Source organism: Labeo rohita, chromosome 6 (assembly GCF_022985175.1).
Source record: "Labeo rohita strain BAU-BD-2019 chromosome 6, IGBB_LRoh.1.0, whole genome shotgun sequence".
Classification (NCBI taxonomy): Eukaryota; Metazoa; Chordata; class Actinopteri; order Cypriniformes; family Cyprinidae; genus Labeo; species Labeo rohita.
Genome location: NC_066874.1, coordinates 23,083,461 through 23,104,937, shown reverse-complemented (window position 1 = coordinate 23,104,937; position 21,477 = coordinate 23,083,461). Strand labels below are relative to the sequence as shown.

At 35.5% G+C, this 21,477-nt stretch overlaps 1 protein-coding gene across 4 annotated transcripts in view; it reads left to right on the top strand.

The window, feature by feature from the left end:
* Nucleotides 1–21,477, top strand: part of opa1 (OPA1 mitochondrial dynamin like GTPase) — a 47,444-nt gene that overhangs the window by 4,424 nt on the left and 21,543 nt on the right. The window contains exons 5-29 of one of the 4 annotated variants that reach the window (XM_051112467.1): nt 1,171–1,218; nt 2,645–2,733; nt 5,487–5,642; nt 8,627–8,680; nt 8,767–8,871; nt 8,995–9,081; nt 9,279–9,392; nt 9,493–9,573; nt 9,662–9,736; nt 10,721–10,792; nt 10,894–10,993; nt 11,080–11,210; nt 11,401–11,473; nt 11,558–11,630; nt 11,723–11,838; nt 13,696–13,760; nt 15,594–15,670; nt 16,556–16,721; nt 17,374–17,526; nt 17,601–17,709; nt 17,786–17,865; nt 18,006–18,146; nt 18,238–18,354; nt 19,704–19,797; nt 19,997–20,107. In XM_051112467.1, the coding sequence (XP_050968424.1) occupies nt 1,171–1,218; nt 2,645–2,733; nt 5,487–5,642; nt 8,627–8,680; nt 8,767–8,871; nt 8,995–9,081; nt 9,279–9,392; nt 9,493–9,573; nt 9,662–9,736; nt 10,721–10,792; nt 10,894–10,993; nt 11,080–11,210; nt 11,401–11,473; nt 11,558–11,630; nt 11,723–11,838; nt 13,696–13,760; nt 15,594–15,670; nt 16,556–16,721; nt 17,374–17,526; nt 17,601–17,709; nt 17,786–17,865; nt 18,006–18,146; nt 18,238–18,354; nt 19,704–19,797; nt 19,997–20,107 (2,487 nt within the window). The remainder of the gene's footprint in view (nt 1–1,170; nt 1,219–2,644; nt 2,734–5,486; nt 5,643–8,626; nt 8,681–8,766; nt 8,872–8,994; nt 9,082–9,278; nt 9,393–9,492; nt 9,574–9,661; nt 9,737–10,720; nt 10,793–10,893; nt 10,994–11,079; nt 11,211–11,400; nt 11,474–11,557; nt 11,631–11,722; nt 11,839–13,695; nt 13,761–15,593; nt 15,671–16,555; nt 16,722–17,373; nt 17,527–17,600; nt 17,710–17,785; nt 17,866–18,005; nt 18,147–18,237; nt 18,355–19,703; nt 19,798–19,996; nt 20,108–21,477) is intronic. The other 3 variants (XM_051112468.1, XM_051112469.1, XM_051112470.1) reach the window with 3 other exon arrangements.

Genomic DNA, 21,477 nt, shown 5'->3' with positions numbered 1-21,477 from the left:
TAAACCGTGATAAAATTTCTCAACATTTCTGTTTTATTTTTAGCCTTGATGAGCACAAGACAATTTTTCAAAAAACATTAAAAATCATATTAATCTGAAACCTTTGAACGGTTGTGTATATATAATATATAAATATATAATTTATTAAGTATAAAATTGTGAATGTGTATCTGTTTTTTCAATGTGAGTTTGATGTATATTATATATGCTTTTGATCTGAAAAGATTTTCAAATTCAAAATAGCACTAAAATGTTATTTGTTTGTAAATGTCAGTTTCTGTTAAAGTGTGTGTGAATATTAAAGGAGAATTCCACTTCCAGAACAACAATTTACAAATAATTTACTCACCCCCTTGTCATCCAAGATGTTCATGTCTTTCTGTCTTTATTCGAAAAGAAATTTTGGTTTTGAGGAAAACATTTCAGGATTTTTCTCCATATAATGGACTTCAATTGTGCCCCTGAAAATGTAATTGCTTCCAAAATTCAGTTTAAATGCAGCTTCAAAGGGCTCTAAACGATCCCAGCCGAGGAAGAAGGCTCTTATCTAGTGAAACGATCGGTAATTTTTTTTCAAAAAAAAAAAATTTGTATACTTTTTTAAGCACAAAACCTCATGTAGCACTAGCTCTGGGATGCACGTCCACAACGCTACGTATTATTGAATCATGTATAATGGTCATGCGCGACGTAGGCGGAACTACAGACCCAGTGTTTACAAAGTGAATGCGCAAAGGCTAAGGAAGTGCAAGTAAATTAAAGGGGTGAATAGATTATTTGTAAATTGTTGTTCTGGAAGTGGACTTCTCCTTTAAGATTTTTAAAGCTAAAATCTAACCTTGGGCTTCATGTGGTTTGTCTTTGTGATTTCTATCAGCTGAATCAATTAGAATATTTTTAGTCTGTTTTAAAACACCTGTGCATTGCTTATAATCACTTTCATATGTGCATAATCGGCATCTTCCTAATGATAATATGATTTAAGATTAGTTGTTTGCATTAACATATTTTACAGCATACAGTGCTGACACTGCTCGTCTGCTAGAATCACCATTCATTGTGCAATGGAATGAGCTCTTCACGCTTTTTCTACAGTCTTTATTTTATTTTCATTTCATTTGTTCCTCTTGTTCCTCCCTCCTCCTCTCCCTCCCTTCACGTTCTTCACAGGTTTGGGTAGTGAAGTCAATGGAGCTTCTGGTCTGCGTCTGTTATTAGGTGTGTAAACGCCTCACTTAGTGTGCCCCGATTCCTCCTGCGCTGCTGCACTGACGTACTGTAAAATGGATTTAAGTTGGAGGGGTGGTGCCTCTAAGGATGGACCAGCAAAACCCCTTATGAAAGGAAATAATCTTTAAAATATCATAATAATGTTGTTAGTCAGAAATCGCTTTTCTGCACAAAGCTACTTTATATAACAGAAATTCAACTTTTTGAAAACATTAAGTGAGCCTGCTGTTGTTGCGTTGCTATGTACAACACTACCTTTCAAAAGTTTGGGGTGGGTAAGTTTTTTTTATTTTTTATTATTATTATTATTATTATTTTTTTGTTTAAATGCTCTTGAAATAGCGGTTTTAGTTTTATTTATTCCTATGATGGCAAAGCTGTTTTCGACTACCATTACGGCCAGTTTCAGTGTCATAAGAGCTTTTATAAATCATTGTAATATGCTAATTTGGAAGCATTTCTTATCATAGTTGAAAACTGTTGTGCTACTTAATAGTTTTTTGGAAAACATACTTTTTTTTCTTTTGATGAATAGAAAGTTGAAAGGACAGTGTCTATTAAACACTTATGATCAATTTAATGTATCTTTGCTGATTAAATGTATTATTAAAAAAAAAAAAAATCTCACAGACCCCAGATTTTGTAATGGTTGTGTATATTTAGTTTAGATTACACAGACTTAAGTGTTAATTTATTTGACCTAGATCTTTAAATTCAATGCTAAAGCATTCAGTTAACATGAGTCAGTTACAGATGCAGTTCCAGACACTAACAGCATCTGTAAATGTGTGATTTCTCTGATTTTAATTGTCTTGCCACTTGGTCCCTTGACTTCACCTTCTCCTCTTTTAAGATTTGTGGGCCATTCCTTGTGTTTGTCTTTTTCTCTCTTTCCACTGTGATTAATAATTTATCCTGTCTGTTTGAAGTTCTTACAGCTCAAGAGTTTTGAAAAGTACACCTATGACTGAATATCTAATCTGAATTTTTTTCTTAGCATCTTAGACAAGAAGCGATTGTATAGACCTGCATTTTATATAATGTTCACATAATTATTCATGTTTTCTATAGCAGTTTGCACATATTTTCTCATACACTATAAATTTTTATCATTACACTATTAAAACTGAAATCCTATGATCTGTTATGTGGTCTTATAAAAGTGGGCCTTTATTATTTAGAAAGTATTTCTTCAAGCACTTTTGCACCACTTTTACTTTTCAAACCTTTGAGTCTCTTTGGGATATGGTGACATAATATAAAATGCAAGCAAATAATATGCTTCTGCACGCTATTTTTTTGTCACTTGACATGCATTTCTTTTTTTCTAAATGTGTAAAGTCTATACTAAATGTGTGTTTCAAGAAAAATGACTTCAATTTGTATGTTTTTTTTTTTTTTTTTTTTTTTTCAGAAACCACAGGTGAATCAACCCTGAGAGCCACAGATATCCCACCAACATCTGCAGCCATGTCTGACAGTGCCGATAAACAGTTTAAGAAGGTAAATGGCTTTATGATGACATATGATGGCCCTTTTGATACTTTTATTTTTCAGCTACTATAATAATTAAAGCAGCTTAAGTTTCTTTACCTGCATTTTTCTGCCTAGCTGTGTTGCTTTGGCTTTTTTCAGCATTAACTGAGTTGCTAACTGCTGTGCATTTGTTTTGATTATTTGCTGCAAGACACAAACACCATTGGTCAAGGCACTTTTGTAGTCCTGCTATATATGAGTGCTGTTTTTTTAGTAGCTTGTAGCAACTGGCTAATGCTGAAGTGAAGCTGCTCTTGTATTAAGCTGCCCTCCACCATAGCAAATACACTATTTAGCCAAATAGAAAGCTGTGTGAACTGTCATACTGGAACAGAAAAATCCCCATTCTGCTCCAGATGTCTATGCATTGCTGTGTGCTTGTTTTTATGAACATACAAGCTAGTAATAAGTGAATTAGCCAAAAAAAAAAAAACAATGTCCACCCATTTCTGCCTATATAGAGTATCTGTAATTATTCTTTTATTTGGGAATTGTGAGCAGTGCTGTATTCTGCACTTTACTCTTGATATTTTACCTCTTTTGGATGTCTTCATGTTATTTGAAGGAAATGTCTTTAGGGCTGATGTCTCGTTCTCCACATACATGCTGAACCAATGATAGATGAGCATCAAGGTTATTAGAGATAAGTTTGTATCCCTTTCTAGCAATAGGTTCACATATTTTGTCCTGCAACTGTATTAAAACTCTTGCAGGAGATTCATTTCTGTCTTTCAGTTACATGTTTGTCCGTCATGATCATTACGCTTTCTCTAAAAAATTGCTTCTCTGAGAGCAATTCACTCCATGATATTTTAATGTTTGATGTCAGTGTTGTTGTTTCCATTGTCTTTGTTTCCTCACTCATAAAACCCTCATTATCTGCAGTTAAACTAAACACTTTTTAGTTGAAATTAGCGCTAATTGTGTTTTTTTCGTATTAGCATACTTGACAGAAGATGTAGACCATAAAATGTTTTTTAACAGAAAAGGGTTTAGCAGAAATATTTGTGCATTACCGTTCAAATGTTTGTTGTCAGTAATATTTTTTTAAGGGAATTTAAACTTCTATTCACAAAGGATGCATCAAATTTAAAAAGCATTATAGTAAAGATGCTTATAATGTTATAGAAGATTTGTAGTTCTTTTCAACTTCCTGTTAATCAAAGAATCATATATGCATCAAGGTTTCCACCAAAATATTAACCCGCACAACTGTTTTCTACAACAACAATAATAAATGTTTCTCAAGCATCAAATTAGCATATTAAAATGATTGAGTTTTTAATATGTGTTATTAATAGGGATGTAATGATATCAAAATCAATATAAAGTCCACGATACAATAGTATTGCAATATATAAAAAAAAAAAATAATAAAAAAAAATACAAATGAAGACTTGGAAAAAAATGAAAATTTTGTACATTTGCATATGCTGCACCCATGGTACGGCAGCAAAGTTCCTTGATTGTTACGCCGGAATGAGAGTAAAGTTCCTAGTCATATCGACTTAGAAAATCACAACTTTTCATTTTCCGTCAGTCTTCGTACACAGTGTAACTACAGAAGCGTCAAGTTTTAAATAGGAGAAATATTGTCATTATACATGGTCATTTTTGAGTGAGATGCTATCGGTCTAATCAGATTCAATGATCTATGCTAAGCTATGCTAAAAATGCTACCGCCAGAACCGGAGATCGGCTGAATGGATTCGAAAACGGTAAAACTCAACTGTTTAACTCTAGGGGGAGTTGGACAATGAGACTATTTTCAAAAAAAGTGGAGTGTTCCTTTAAGCCATATGGTGCTTTCAGTTTTAGTTCATTTGACAGATACTGTGCCAAAGAATAATGGCCCAAAACACAACTTTAAAGACCTTTTATATTAGAATAAAAAGTTTAAATATTTTTTAAAAACTACACTTTTTCCCTGGAAGACCTATCATTTCATATCGTCATGTGATCATGATAATATCGCGATTCCACGATGTTGATAATACCATTACATCCCTAGTTATTAAGGATCATAATACACAAAACAGTAATACACAAAACTGGAGTAATGTCTGCTAAAATAATCTTGCCATAACAGGAATAAATTACATTTTAAAATGTTGAAATAGAAAAGTTATTTTAAATTGTAATAATTTTTACAGTATTTTAATTAAATAAATGAAGCTTAAAGCATAAAAGACTTTTTTCAAAACTTTTGAATGGTATGTGCATATATAATACAAGACAAAATTATGAAATCAAATTAATACCTATGGACGGAAGCAGCATGTTTTTGAAAGACGTGACTAGTAATATTTGCTCTCTCCAGCTTCAGGCTTTGCATTGCTCTGCAACTACATCACTCATTACACCTCAAATGCCCGCTTTTGTTAATAGCAGTAGTTTTGTGTGATCTTAGTTCATCTACTGCAGTTACAGCAGCTTGACAATACTGACTGTGAGTGCAGTTCTTGAATGTGTTTCAACAGTATTAGTGTGATTCCCTCTGATCTTCGCAGTTCAAATCTTCCCCCGGTCTTGTGCTTAGAGACTCATTGGTTGTCTCTTTCTGCTCTTCAAGATTCATCAGTTAGATTCAAAACTGCTATATTACCAAGAGCAGGATATTAATTGATGCGGACCATTTCCCAAAAGCTCTGCCATGTCCTCCTATTAGTTGGTAAGCAGGTTGATTGACTCCCCGTCTCTGTCACTGTGCCGTCCCTCAGCAGGGGCTGCTCAGCGAGCTCATTCTCATTCAGCAGCAGATCCAGCGGCATGAGGAGGAGATGCGGCGGGCGGCAGCCAATAATGCTCCGCCTCCGCCGCGTGAACCCAGTCCCAGCCCGGCCCCGAACCCCAGCCCCTCGCAGTCCAAACGCAAGGTGAAGGTCCACTCTCCCACCACCCCTCTGATGCTGTGGCTCTCATGCCAGTCTGTGACTGGCCCACACCATTCTTTTCTAGCTATTTTGTGGATGTATTGAATTTTTGACATTCAGCTATATATTTTTCCCGAATTTTTATTAGCTTAATATGATATGTTAATATTTATAATATAGCTAGCAGAATGGTGGTGGTATTAACGACTGGTGTGAGAAAACTGCAGCTTCAATATACTCTAGTTACAAACCAAATAAGTCGCTCCACCCATCCAAGATCTCTGTAATTTTCAGCTCCAGTGTAGGTTCCTTTCGGGAATGATCGTATCCTTAGCGAGAGCTTAATCCGCACTTATATATTAATTTGATCTGAGCATCTGTATGGCTACACCAATCACACCAAACTGTGATTTTCCCTGTGATGTTATTCCATCTCATAACTTGGAGTGCAAAGTCTGAGACCACTAGATAAAACAACGGCTTAATCAGGGATACTGTGGCTGGTTGGGGGAAGTTGCCACTAAGTCTGTTTTTCTCTTTTATTTATATTAATGTTCGGCCATTTTAACTAAACAAACGTCGGCAGTGCCATCATGGTTTGTTTTGGAAGACTGTTTTGCAGAATGCGCTCATGAAGAGTTGCTATGTCCACTTATAATAAGCGAAGCTTATTAAGTGTCTTTGGACTTGTTTTAGGCTCGGCTCATAAAGCGATCCAGTTAATGGAGTTAATAAAGTAAATAGGTTTAGGTCGCTATAGTTTGGTATGTGGCTTTTTTCCAAGATAGCGTGTTTGGGTCATTCTGTGTCAAATCAAAAGGTTTCAAAAGGAAAGTTTATTAAAGGATTAGCTCACTTCCAGAACAAAAAATTACAGATAATTTACTCACCCCGTTGTCATCCAAGATGTTCATGTCTTTCTTTAAGTCATAAAGGAATTATGTTTTTTGAGGAAAACATTTCAGGAATTTTCTCATTTCATTATTTGTTCTTTAGATATTACTCGTGGAGCCGCATTAAAATCTGCATATCTTTGGGATTGAACCATCAAGGGTCTTTAAAATGAAGATGCCAAAAGGAAAGTTTGTTAAGAACCTGAATCTAAAAGGATATTAAATTACCTTTAATATTTAAGGTACAGGCATGTAAACTTGAAGCAAAAAAACACAAAAAGTGCTTTTTGCTATTTTTGGAACCATCACCGTTGGCATATAATAAAACATAAATTGCTAAAGTCAACAAATCTTACTAATAGACCTACTAATATCTGTGTAACAAGAAAATAATGATGCTGCCATCATTCTAAAGTCATTTTTACATCCTTATAAAATGGCTTCAAAAAACTTGGAAGGTGAAACTTGTAATTTTGGCTCCCCTCTACAAAATATATCTGTGACATTTAATATTTTGGCTTTTATCACCATACATGTTTATTCTAAATATTTCTTAATCAGAAATTTGAGCTGGGAGCCTCTGGTTGAGTTGACACTGAATGACCCATTTGGATATGACATTATTAAGGGCTTGCTCTTATTTGTTGTTTTGTTTTTTATCAAGCTCTAGCAACACTAATGAGTCAAAGCGTACCCTGTGTTTTTTTTGCACCATGTATACAAAAAAAATAACTATGAAAATCGTTGTCGTTGGTTCAGTTTCTGCAAATGCAGTTGTCGCTACTTGTATTTTTTGGGAGTCAATTTGGTTGTTATACACAGTTGTCACTCCTGTAAATTACTGAACTGTGTGTGTACAAAACAGGATTAAGTACTAAAAGGAGAAGTGACAAAAAGGAGAAGTGATAACAAATTTAGCTGTAATGTATACGTGGCCTTGGTGTGGCAAAATGTCCCCCATTTGTGAATGTTCCAAAGAGCACTTTTTGAGCTTCAGTGGAAGGAAATCTTATCCTTTCCACAAACTGGTTCACATGATCAGACAAATTTGCTCATTTCATTAGTGACCCAGAAATGGTGCAATATTTTTATGTATGAAATATTTCTTATTCAGTTTGTACTGTAGTGTTTCTTGGTTTATACTTCTGCAAATTCCTATAACTTCTGTTTATTTCCAAGTTTAAATTAAATCAAGATTTTTAGGGTGGTCTCAGACTTTTGAACCTCACGGTATGTAGCATAAACATTGATTTTTCAACAATCAAATACTTATTATCCATTCAAACAATACAGTAAAATGCTTCAAAATGCTTTCAAAGGACCCCTGCTCTAAACATGCTGTTATTGTGAAAGTAAAAGACATCACGTTCGCTGTCAGCCTATCACTAGCAGAATAAGTGACACTTGTATATTTCCATAATTTTCACAATAAGCCCAGTAAACCTGATCCATTTTGCCTCGGTCATGCAAGCACATTTATTTACACAGTCCTGTGTACAGTTAATATTCACTGCATGGCCTGGTTTGCCGTCCTACCACATAGAGTGCAATGCACTTTGCTCCAGCTGTTGGTCAGCAAAATAAACCTGCCTAACATCAAAACTAATTACATTTGCATAGACGACAGACATGTTATTTAGCAATAATCAAAGCTCATTTCAAATCACACACCCTTGTTTTTGTATGTAGATGTGTGTTTGTGTGTTTGATGTTTTCCTTTGTGTTCTTCTCTCCTCAAATCATTCACTGCTTTTCTGGGATTTGGTACTTAATTGCATTGCAGGTGCGGGCCAAGAAATGCGCTCTTGATGCATCAATATATAATCTAGGCATCCTTTACGAATCATTTTTTTGAAGTGTGGTGATTTGTGAAAAGAATAATTGATTGATTAAATGCTTGAAAAACCTGGAAATGAAATTTCTTCTCTTTGCATTAACTTGCCTTTCCTCTGCTGGGACGCCTGCTGGAATTGAACGCACGAGATGTGGATTGTTTGTGCAATGGCTCTTACAGGGGATATTAGGAAGATCATCAGTTTTACTGAAAAGAAATAACATGGTCATAGTCTGCTACATTGTTTCTTGTGCTTTCAGTCATCTGATAAAGAAAAAGTTGACCAGCTTCAGGAAGAACTTCTTCGAACGCAGGTATTAACATTAATGTGTCACTGATTTTAATCATTCATTTTGCTTTCGTTTTTCCATACTAAACCATTTCTCTCATGCTTAAACAGCTGAAGTACCAACGGATGCTGGAGCGTCTGGAAAAGGAGAATAAGGAACTGAGGAAAGTCGTGTTGCAGAAAGATGACAAGGGTATTCACCAAAGAAAAGTCAAGGTCAGATTTGAACTTTCTTCAATTATGCATAGAAGTGATACATGCAATAAACCACTTTTTCATTGCTGTGCATAAAGAACAGAGTTTCATTGATGCTTTTCTTCTGTTTTTGATCCTGTGCAGAAGTCTTTGATTGATATGTATTCTGAGGTCCTGGACATTCTCTCAGATTATGACTCTAACTACAATACTCAAGATCATCTACCAAGGGTCAGTATATATGTATATGTATATGTATATGTATATATGTATATATACTTTTGTGAAAGTTAAATGGTTTTTATGTAGATGCTTCAAATAAGCCCACGTGGGTTTATCACCTCTTCTTTCACTGTAATATGATTTTTCTTGCATTTTATTGTATATAGATCTATTTAAATAAATACACCTCTTAATGCTTCAACTAGGTGGTGGTAGTTGGAGACCAGAGTGCGGGAAAGACCAGTGTGTTGGAGATGATAGCTCAAGCTCGGATCTTCCCCAGAGGCTCTGGAGAAATGATGACCAGATCACCTGTCAAGGTGAATTAAACAAACTACACTCAGATAGTACTTAAATGGCACTTGAATAATAATAATAATATAATAAATATTATAATAATTGTGATGTGTTTACATGTAGGTGACACTGAGTGAAGGCCCTCACCATGTAGCAATGTTCAAAGACAGCACTCGTGAGTTTGACCTCGGGAAAGAGGAGGATGTAAGTTTCTTAACTCAAATTAGGTGTAAATTTGTCAGTCTTTATATTTGACTCTTAGATCACTGAGATTTTATGTTTTTTTTTTTAGCTTGCAGCATTGAGGCACGAGATTGAAATCAGGATGAGGAAGAGTGTGAAGGAAGGTCAAACAGTCAGTCCTGAGGTGAGACCCGTGTTCCTTAAAGGGATAGTGCACCCAAAAATGACAATTAGCCTATTAATTACTCACCCTCCAGTTATATAAAAAATTATCCTGACACTTCCAAGCTTTAGAATGGCATGGGTGGATGTTTCTCTTCATTAGTCCAAAACAAGTCCAATAAAGTGTGTCCATCCATAATAAAAAAAGTGCTTCGCACTGCTCCAGGGGGTGAATAAAGGCCTCCTGTAGCTAATCAATCCATGTTTGTAAGAAAAATATCCATATTTAAAACGTAATAATCACTTTAATCTAACTTGCACCAATCGGTCATACATGAAAGCCCTTCTGGGGTGGATGACGTAGGACGTCGGTGTTGCGCATGCACCGGTGAGTCTCTCACAAACTAACGTTTGTTTACAGGAGCAAAGGATGCAAAGTTTCCTTACTTTAGCAAAGGAAAACCATTCTTCTCTTGGCTTATATTGAAATCCTCCAACGTTTTTCTTTACAGATCTTCATTTTGTGCTTCTAATTCGTGACCATTGTCTTGTTTTGATCTTTCCACGGCGTGTTCGCATTTGTCACTTCTGAGCAGTGCACGCGGACCACCAACGTCCTATGTGACCCGCCCGGAGCTGCTTCCGTGTACGATGAATTGGTGCAAGCTAGATTAAAGGGATTATTATGTTTTAAATATGGATATTTTTCTTTAAAAAATGCATTAATTTGCTTATTAGACTTGTTTTGGACTGATGAACAGAGAAACACCCGCCCATGCCATTCTAAAGCTTGGAAATACCATGATAATTTTTAATATAACTCCGATAGGATTTGTCTAAAAGAAGGAAGTTATATACATCTAGAATGCTTGGAGGGTGAGTTAATAATGGGTTAATTTTCATTTTTGGGTCAACTAACCCTTTAACTCCTTTGTGAAAACATTAACACTTGAATGTGCCCGAATACTTTGATATTTATCATTCATGTGTTTTTATTCTGTGTTAGACCATCTCTTTAAGTGTAAAGGGTCCAGGAATTCAGAGAATGGTGCTTGTTGACTTGCCGGGGGTCATTAGTGTAAGTTTTGTGTACACTATCATACAATTTTTTTGCATGTGTAATCTTATACATCTATGCTGAAGATATTTGATGTCACTGAATGTTTCTTGTGTATACAGACTGTAACATCCGGCATGGCTGCTGACACAAAAGAAACAATTTTTAGCATTAGTAAAGCCTACATGCAGAATCCAAATGCCATCATCCTTTGCATTCAGGGTGAGTGTTTTTTCGACTAAAATATTTGTCATTCTCTTAAGCCAATCCTGTTAATATTTCTATCTTGGTTTATTTCTCTCTTTCAGATGGCTCAGTAGATGCAGAGCGTAGTATAGTCACTGATCTGGTCAGTCAGATGGACCCTCAGGGCAAAAGGACCATCTTTGTTCTTACCAAGGTTGACCTGGCAGAAAAGAATCTGGCTAGTCCAAGCAGAGTAAGACCTTCAGATATTTCACTACAGAAACTTTCAATAATAAGCATTACTTACTGTAGCAACCACTAGAGGGAGGCATTTTGTGTTCTCTGACACTAAGCAAGCAATTTTGACTGCAGTTGTGTGCAGATGATGATGTGTTAAAATACTTTATTTTTCCTCACATTATTCATTTTTTTCCAATTTGTAGATCCAGCAAATAGTTGAAGGCAAGTTATTCCCAATGAAGGCTTTGGGCTATTTTGCTGTAGTAACAGGCAAAGGTAAACATGAGTTTCTAGAAACTATTTGTATTTAAAATCTTGTGCACTTAGATGAAATCATTCACTCCTGTGATTCTTTTGTAGGCAGTTCTAATGAAAGCATAGACTCCATCAAGGATTATGAGGAGGACTTCTTTCAGAACTCAAGACTGCTGAAGTACAAGTCATATTTCATGCTTATTTCTAACTTACCTTTTTTATAATCTGTCATGTGTTTTGATTGTACAATATTTTCCCAAACTGCTAAAGGGATGGCATGCTGAAAGCTCATCAGGTGACCACAAAAAACCTGAGCCTTGCTGTGTCAGACTGCTTCTGGAAGATGGTCAGGGAGTCAGTAGAACAACAAGCAGATGCCTTCAAAGGTAAGATTCAGATCTTACTATGATTTATACCACCACTCCAGCTGACAGATCTTAAATGGATCGTTGTTGATCCAAACCATATGGTTTTTCATTTTCTGTGAAGCACAAAAGAATAAGTTAAGCACAGCTTTTTTGTACAAGAATATGAAATGAGGTGGTCATGTTCCAAAAAATTGCAAAAAGATGGCATAAAAGTTTTAGAATTCTTCTTCCCTTAAAGGGATAGTCCACCCAAAAATGAAAATTCTGTCATTAATTACTCACCCTCATAAGATTCGTTCATCTTTGGAACACAAATTAAGATGTTTTTGATGAAATTCAAAAGTTTCTGACCCTGTATAGACAGCAATGCAACTGACACATTCTAGGCTAAGAAAGGTAGTAAGGACATTGTTAAAATAGTCCATGTGACATCAGTGGTTCAACTGTAATTTTATAAAGCTCTGAGAATAGGCCCAGAAAGTCATTGTCTACCTGTGAAAATGGTCATTATTCACTAAATCGCAAATAATAGTATGTCAAAAAGTCAAAAAGTTGTTAATTTCTGCTTTAGCGCACATCTGAAAGCCTTGAAATAAAAAAGCCACATGGACTATGCTTTTCGGCCTTTAACTTGAACATTGCTATTTTTATCCCCTAATAAGATGCTGATTTTCAAGGGCATTTTGAGAAACAGAGTGCACATCAGCTCTCAGGAGACCCAGTAAATAAACCTTAATAGAATCCAAACCAACAGCTCGACAGCCACTTAACTCTGAAACCCACCTCAGCAGAGCTGTTTCCCTGTTCTGTGCGTGCTGATTCCCGTCACACCTCACCTCAGCTCAGACGTTCTGCACAGGGCACGCTGTAGACCTCCACGCTGCCAATTAACAGGCCACCCCTGCTAGCGCTCTGCCTCTAGATTTATTGCCTGACCCGGGACGCTTCTCAAACCTTTGTGTGGGCTATCGATCTCCACGGCTGCACTGGGGCCGGCCCGATAACCAGAGCAATTAGCGTCATCTCCATTGTGTGAGCGAGATGCCCGGCCCGTGTGTAAGCTGGGGATGCAGCGCCCCTGGGGAGCGTGGGGTTGCTGATACAGTGCACGCCTGGCTCCGGGTGCATTGATCATGGCCGTGGCACAGTCTATCTGGTGTCCCTGTATGGGGAACGAGACAGAGGGAGATGGGAAGTGTCTGAGGAATAGGGCTGCTGTCATTGAAAAGTTTTAGTCAAAGTATTATTATTATAGATGAACTTTGAAGACATTGTAGAAAATCTATTTACTTAGGTATGAGAACTGTAGCCAAGTTACTAATGGTCATATTTAAGCTACATCTGACCTGCTTACTGCAGTTTTATCATATGAAATGAAATTGAAATTCTAATGAATTTTGTAACACTTTTTCCTTTTTTCTAGAGGTGCTGAAATTTCACAGTTATGAGCTTATGTAAGATACAATGTCCATAAAATAAGTACATTAAAAGAATAGTTCACCCAAAAATGAAAATTCTGCCATGGTTTGGTCACCCTCAAGTTGTTCCAAACCTGTATGACTTTCTTTATTCTGTGTAACGCAGAAGATATTTTAGTCATATTATATAACACCGTTTCCATTCCCATTGACTTTGTTTGACTGTTGTTTGTTTAGAAAAATACTATGGATGTCAGTCGGAACCAAAACTGTTTGGTTACCAAAGTTTTTTCAAAAATATATTTTTTTGGAATGACATGAGGCTAAGTAAATAACAGAATTTTCAGTTTTATCACTGGTTAAAAAAGGAAAAAAAAATGTTTCTTTAAAAAAAAATATATGAATATTAAAGAAAATAGTCTAAATTGAACTTTCCTTCATGTTCCCTGTTGACCAGCATCCCGATTTAACCTGGAGACTGAGTGGAAGAACAACTATCCTCGCTTACGAGAGCTGGACAGGGTAAGAACGTCCCCTGGTTAAACTATTCCAGATCTTTAAAGACAACCTTGGCTATTAAGACGTGTATGTCTTAATATATCATAAATTATGTATCTTACTGAAATATGTAGTAGAAAACCCATTAAAGATTGCTGTAATTTAAAAAATCCACATCTTTTTATACACATTTTGGACTGTGGAGGGCGCCTTTATTTTAGTGACGTCAAATGGTTGCACTCCGCTACTGGTGCTACCTGTTGCTATTATTTACTGGATCAGAATTAGGAAAATAAAATACTGATATGATGCCACATTGTGCCCCTCTTGTCGAAGGGCAACAAGAGAAGCGATGTAAGTCTTCCTAGCGATAGGAAAAGGAGAAAAGAATGTGAAGATGTCTGTGGAAAAATAAAACTTCCTGTTCTCTCCACTTTAGCCCTGATGCCTTTGAGGCTTTTAGTAGACCACAGCTACTGAAAGAGCTTGCAAAATAGGCATGTCAAATGTTGATTATTTCCATGGTCGATTTAAATTAACGATCAATTAATCGATTAATCGTTAATTATGATTATGAACAATAAAATGATCCCAAACTTAATGACTGTGCCACGCAGTCCATGAACCGCTGCCACCTGTAGTGCTACAGCAAAACACACTGTTGCTCATATATAAACATTTTAATGCGTTATGACACAAGTGAGGTACAAAGCTTTGTTTGTAAAAGGCAAATGTTACATTGTAACCATGCTTTTAGATTCATGCCGTTCGAGCCCATGCATTTAAAGCCATACGCAGCTTTGGGGCTTGATCACAAATTTCCATAAAGTTAATAATATGTATAGTTTCTTATTACCCTCTAATTCCCTCTAATAATATTTTATTTTCATTCACTTTTGATCCCTGTTTTCACATCTCTAAACATGTGGGTGGAAAACAAAATATTTCATGGCCATGAATTAAGAAGTTGTAGGAATGAATTACATATAAATCAATTATTTTCGCAAAAGATCCAGCCCCGTCACCGTCACTCACAGCCGCTTGTCAAAATTAAATTGCTTTAGCGACCATCGATAGCTTAAATCGATTACATCTCTTATTAACAATTAATCAATCGTCGATTAACCATTGACATCCCTATTACAAACCATAGAGACAAGAAACGCTAGATGCCATCCTGGCAGGATGTAAACATGTAGACCCTTGTCATGACACCACAGTCACTTAAGGAGTTTCTCAGCACGGATTTCACTCGATATCCGGTGAACAGTTTGACTCCTCGTGGCAAAAAATTGATAGTACGGCATTTGGTTTAAGAATACACTTACATTCATCCACCTGTAAGCTTTTTCAGTAGCTGTGGTCATCTTATTAGTACTTTTTTTTCCGTGTTGCAGTAAAAATAGCAACAGGTAGCACCAATAGCTCACCGAGTGCAACCATTTCACATCATCAAATTAATGGCGCCCCCCCCATAGTCCAAAATATGTGTAAAATAATGTGGATTTTTGAAATAACAAATCCTTCATGAGTTTTCTACTACATATATCAGTAAAAGACATCATTTGTTATAATAAACCATACAAGTCTTAATACCCAAGGTTCCCTTTACATCTAGGACTTCTTTTTGAGTGTCAGATCAGTATTCTAATTTAAGTATGGCAAATAATCAAACCAACATTGTTTAATGTTGATAACATAATAATGTTCTTAATGTACTGTCCTTGCAAAAAAGTGGCAAAAGAAGTACTTAAAAACTCCTGTAATGTGCTGTACAATTTCAGCAAGTGATATGACCTTATGGGCTTAAATACTTGTTTTTTTTTTTACTGTATATGTCATGCTTTTCATTCATAGAACGAACTTTATGAGAAGGCCAAAAATGAGATCTTGGATGAGGTGATCAGCTTGAGTCAAGTTACACCAAAACACTGGTGAGCACTTCACTTTTCATCAACCACAAAATTAATTGTAGGGCTGTCAGTTGATCAAAATTAATTACATATCATGCATCCTGTGTGAATGGCTTCTTACTAATTTGTTTCTGCCTACTTCATAATTGACTGCTAATTTACTAAAACATGAAGGTGGTACTTCCAAATTGATTTGCTTTTATAGAGGGATGTTTATGCATATACATTTTATTTATTATTGATTTTATGCTTTTTATGCTAAACATGATTTGCTTCTAGTATTGTAAGCAACATTTTTTTCAATATATATATATATGCACCACAACAAATAATGAGGTATTCTCAGTCTCAGTCTTTGTTGGCTTGCAGACATTAAACTCGACATCTCCATCTCACAGCTTCAGGGCAGACTCTGCCATCAGAATGCAAAGCTGCAAGCTGTACCCGGAGTTATGAACCTAAAACCCAAAGGAGCAAGCTAAATGAAATAGATCAGATGTTTGTAGGGGGCCCAGTGTGCTCCATCAGCCTCTCAAATCAATGGCATGATGAATAGCTGGAGGGTGGCTTCTCTGGGCAGTGCTAGTTTGGTGGTATTGGAGATGTGTGTGTATTGATGTACCACACTAGAACAAAGCAAACAGGAAGCTATGAAATATGGTTTCCTTGTATGATAAATGAGCTTGACCGTCACTCTCAGAATATTCTCATCTTTGTCTTAACGTCAAGTCTTATACTTTCCACATGACTGTTTAGAATTATGAAATACATTCATGTTTTTTGATGGTTGAGAGAATTGAAAACAACATAATTAACGTTGTTTATAGTGCTCTTGGTCTTTATTTGATAGCAGCTTAGTCGTGTAAATTTTCAGAATTAATAATAATCATTTTTATGTCATTTTAGGGAATCCATCTTACAGAAAAAGCTTTGGGAAAGGGTCTCGACACATGTTATTGAGAACATCTATCTCCCTGCCGCCCAGACCATGAACTCGGGCACTTTCAACACCACTGTAGACATCAAACTCAAGCAATGGACTGATAAACAACTTCCCCATAAAGCACTAGAGGTAATGAACACTGATGTAGCCCTGGTATTTCTTTGTGCTGATAGTTTTAAATCTTCAGGTAAAAAACACTAAGTTTATGTGAAATGCTTTTTTATTTTATTTTATTTTATTTTATTTTATTTTATTTTATTTTATTTTATTTTACTTTATTTTATTTTATTTTATTTTATTTTATTTTATTTTATTTTATTTTATTTTGTTTTATTTTACTTTATTTTACTTTACTTTATTTTATTTTATTCAAACGTTTAGGGTTGGATTTTTTTTGTTTTTGTTTTGTAAAGTAGTCTTGCTTGCCCACCAAGGCTGCATTTATTTGATTAAAAAACAGAAATACTGTGATATTGTGAAAAATAATGATTATTTAAAACAGTCATAACATTTCTGTAATATATTTTAAAATGTAATCAATTCCTGTAATGCAAAGCTAAAATTTTTTCAGCCTTTTCTTCAGTCTTTAGTGTCATTTAGTGCTCGAGAATTATTTTTTATTATTATCAATGTTAAAACATTTTGTGTTGAAACAGTAACATTTTTAGTTCAGGATTCTTTACTAAATAGAATTCTCAAACAGTATTTATTTAAAAAATAATCTTCTAATGTATTTCTCTTATGCGGTTTTTGAGTCTGTCTTCTTTTCTTTGTTACTCAGGTTGCTTGGGAGACGTTGCAGGAAGAGTTTGCCCGCTTTATGGCAGAATACAAAGGGAAAGATCAGGATGACATCTTTGATAAGCTAAAGGAAGCAGTCAAGGATGAGAGCATCAAACGACACAAGTGGAATGAAAGAGCCATGGACAGCTTGGTAAATATAACATATTTACAAAACATATTTCTTGAGTGCTGTTAGGAAACGTTACTTATGTATGTGTGGTACAGAGAGTGATTCAACACAACGCTCTGGAGGATCGTTCTATCACAGACAAGCCCCAGTGGGATGCCGCTATTCAGTTCATGGAGGAAACGTTGCAGTCTCGCCTTAAAGACAGTATGTCTGCCCCTCATAAAGGCCTTTTCTTGTCTATCAGTCTGTGGAGTATGTGACTCATCTTCCTGTGTTGCAGCTGACTCAGTAATAGCAGATATGGTGGGGCCAGACTGGAAGCAGAGATGGTTGAGCTGGAAAAACCGAACACCAGAGCAGGTTGAACAGACAACACAAAAAATTTACCCACACAGCTATCATTTTATGATCTTTGAACTATAATTTAGTGTCAGTGTTTGTGGTATTAACTACATGTAGGTGCTAGTGATAAGAAAGTCTGCATAATTTTGTTCCCTTAGCACATCCGTAATGAGACCAAAAATGAATTGGAGCGTCTTTTGAAGCTACATGAGGATCACACAGCCTATCTGGCCAATGACGAGGTCACCACAGTACGCAAAAACCTGGAGGCCAGAGGAGTCGAAGTGGACCCCGCGCTGGTAAGTAACACACTGGTTGAGAATATCCAACACGGCTATCTGCACATTTAACGTTTTTTTTTTACTAAATTTAAATGTTATCTCTCCATAGATCAAGGACACGTGGCACCAACTCTTTCGACGTCATTTCCTGCAGAAGGCATTACTACATTGTAACCTCTGCCGACGAGGTTTCTACTACTACCAGAGGCACTTTGTAGACTCTGAGGTAAAGCCATTTTAGTAAAATTTTGCAAAAATTAATAATTAGATCTCCCAAAGTTTTTTTTAATGCTTTTTAAAGGTTTCTGTTCTGCTCTGCTCACCGAGCCTGCATTTATTTGATCCAAAATACAGTAAAAGCAGTAAACCTGTGAAATATTACTATTTACTATTTAAAATAACTGCTTTCTATTTTAATGTACTTTAAAATGTTATTTATTCCTGTGATCAAAGCTAAATTTTCAGCATCATTACTCCAGTCTTCAGTATCACATGATCCTTCAGAAATCATTCTGATGTGCTGATTTGCTGTTTAAGAAACCACTATTATTAACATTATTATTATTAGCAATATTTAAAACAGTTGAGTACATTTTTTCAGGATTATTTGATGAATAGAAAGATCCAAAGATCAGCATTTATCTGAAATAAAACACTTTTGTAACATTATACACTATACCATTCAAAAGCTTGGAGTCTGTATATTTTTTATTTTTTATTTTTGAGAAACAAATTATAGAAATTAATACTTTCATTTAGCAAAGATTCTTTAAATTAATCAAAAGTGATTGTAAAGACATTTATAACAGATAAATGCTGTTCTTCTGAACTTTCTATTCATCAAAGAAACCTGAAAAAATTATATTTAGCTGTTTTCAACATAATAATGATAATAATGATAATAATAATAATTGTTTTTGAGCAGCAAATCAGAATATTAGAATGATTTCTGAAGGATCATGTGACTGGAGTAACAATGCTAAAAATTCAGCTTTGAAATCACAGGAATAAATTACGTTTTAAAATATATTCAAATAGTAAACAGTTATTTTAAATAGTAAAAATAATTCAAAATGTTACTGTTTTTGCTGTACTTTAGATCAAATAATTGCAGGCTTGGTGAGCAGAAGAGACTTCTATTAAAAAAAAATAAAAACTTACTGTTCAAAAACTTTTGACTGGTAGCGTACATTTATTTAAATTGATTTAAATATGCTTTAATTAGAAAGAAAAAATGATAAAATTAAGAATTTTCAAGTAAAAAAAAAAAATAAATAAATAAAATGATTAATAATTTTATTAATAAAATGAAAAAATTAAATAAAAGAATTGTGAAAGACTTTATTAACAGGAAATTTATTCATTAAGGCCAAATTAGATAATATAAATTATCCATAAATAAAGAAAAGTAATTGCATTTTAGAACCGTACGGCCAGACACTGAAATGTTGTTGTGCTTCTACACTTTAAACAAACACACAATTTCTGTAAAATATAATATCTGTTTATTTTGTGTTAAGTCATGTTAAAAGGTTTTATTTACCTAACAGTTTCACTTACTTTTATGTTTTCCAGCTTGAGTGCAATGATGTGGTTCTGTTCTGGAGGATCCAGAGGATGCTGGCCATCACAGCCAATACTCTTAGACAACAGCTCACTAATACAGAGGGTACGTCTGTGGATTCTCCTCACCAAGCAAGCTTTCCTGCAAACAAGTCTTCATTTCTGGTTACTTACAGTAGCACAAACCATCTCCTATTACTAATTAAACAGGCTTCAGTGGGAGAAAACAATGACTGAGACTACTGGTATCATTACGTTCCAAGTTCAAACACAAATAAGTGTTGTTGTTTTGTTTTTTTGTACAGTGCGGCGCTTGGAGAAGAACGTTAAAGAGGTATTAGAGGACTTTGGAGAGGATACAGAGAAGAAAGTCCAGCTGATCACAGGCAGGAGGGTTCAGTTGGCAGAAGACCTCAGTAAGTTCATCCTCATACTTTCTTCAGATTTAGCCTGTATAACGTCAGCAAGGCATGGCGACCACCAGAGGGCAGTGTTGTTTTGCTCTTGAGTATTTTCGTGTTATCTCTGATAGATAATTTATATATAATTTTTTTAAATTTCACTCCAGCATTACATTTCCATTTTTCAGTTTGCGTTTATAAAATTCTTGAATGTTTGGTTTATTTTTAATATTTTTTATATGTATTTTTCATCATTTTTTTAATAGATTTTTCGTTATTTCATTTTTCAGTATTATTTCGTTTTTTGAATTGTCGCACTTGGAGTCAAAATGAGAAAAAAAGAAAACAGTTAAGGGTCAAACCCATTTGTACTTCAGTGTCAGGTGTCTGCGGTCGGAATTCCGCTCTTTCCAACACTTTTTCCGTTGTACCTTCTAACTCATTTTAAGTAATATTAGTTCTGAATAGGGTACGGATAGCTTTCCACACTCTCTTCACTCTCACCCTCCCACTTATTTTTTTCCTGTTCCTTCCTCTGTTGAGGCTTGAACCCTTAATTGCCCTTCACAGTGTGGGAGACAGTGTGAGAGAGAGCTCCTGGCTGCACACTGCCTGCTGTCTGTCATGTCTTCAGCCCTGGTTACTGTTAAACACTCTGTTGATTAAAGCAGCAATTTGTGGAGGCACGTCTGACATGCTCAGACTTGATCTCGCTCAGACACACGACTCGCACACACGTACTGTCATTACTGTGATAACAGAGAGTGAGGTAATGGCACTGCCGCCCAGGTTAGTGTGTGCTTAGACACAATGGTCAATATGCGTATGCAGTGTCTTGAGTCATAAAGAGCCTCTCTACCTTTTCGTTGAAGAATTTCTTCATATAAGAGGCCTCTCTAAATGTCTCTTTTGAACAGGTTGACTAGCTTAAGTGTCTTTGCAGTGGACTGGAAAAAGTGTAGCTAAAGTGATTTTGTAACCTTCGTTCTTCGTTCTACACAAATTAAGATATTTTTGATGAAATCTGAGAGCTTTCTGATCCTGCATAGACAGCAACACAACTGACACATTGAAGGACCAGAAAAGTAGTAAGGACATCATTAAAATAGTCCATGTGACATCAGTGGTTCAGCCTTAATTTGAAGCTACGTGAATATTTTTTGTGCGCAAAGAAAACTGAATTTTCATTTTTGGGTGAACTGTCGCTTTAAGTCTTCAGGACACAGTATTTTAAAACAGAGTTGGACCAGCTTGATCTGTTTTGTCTGCTTTTGTACCTGTCTGAATATAAAGACCAGGATGTTGGGCTTCTTTGTTTCCGTGAGCATGTCCTTCAGTCCTAGTAGATGTCTGACTGTCTACTGTTTAAGGCTGATGCTTGGCGT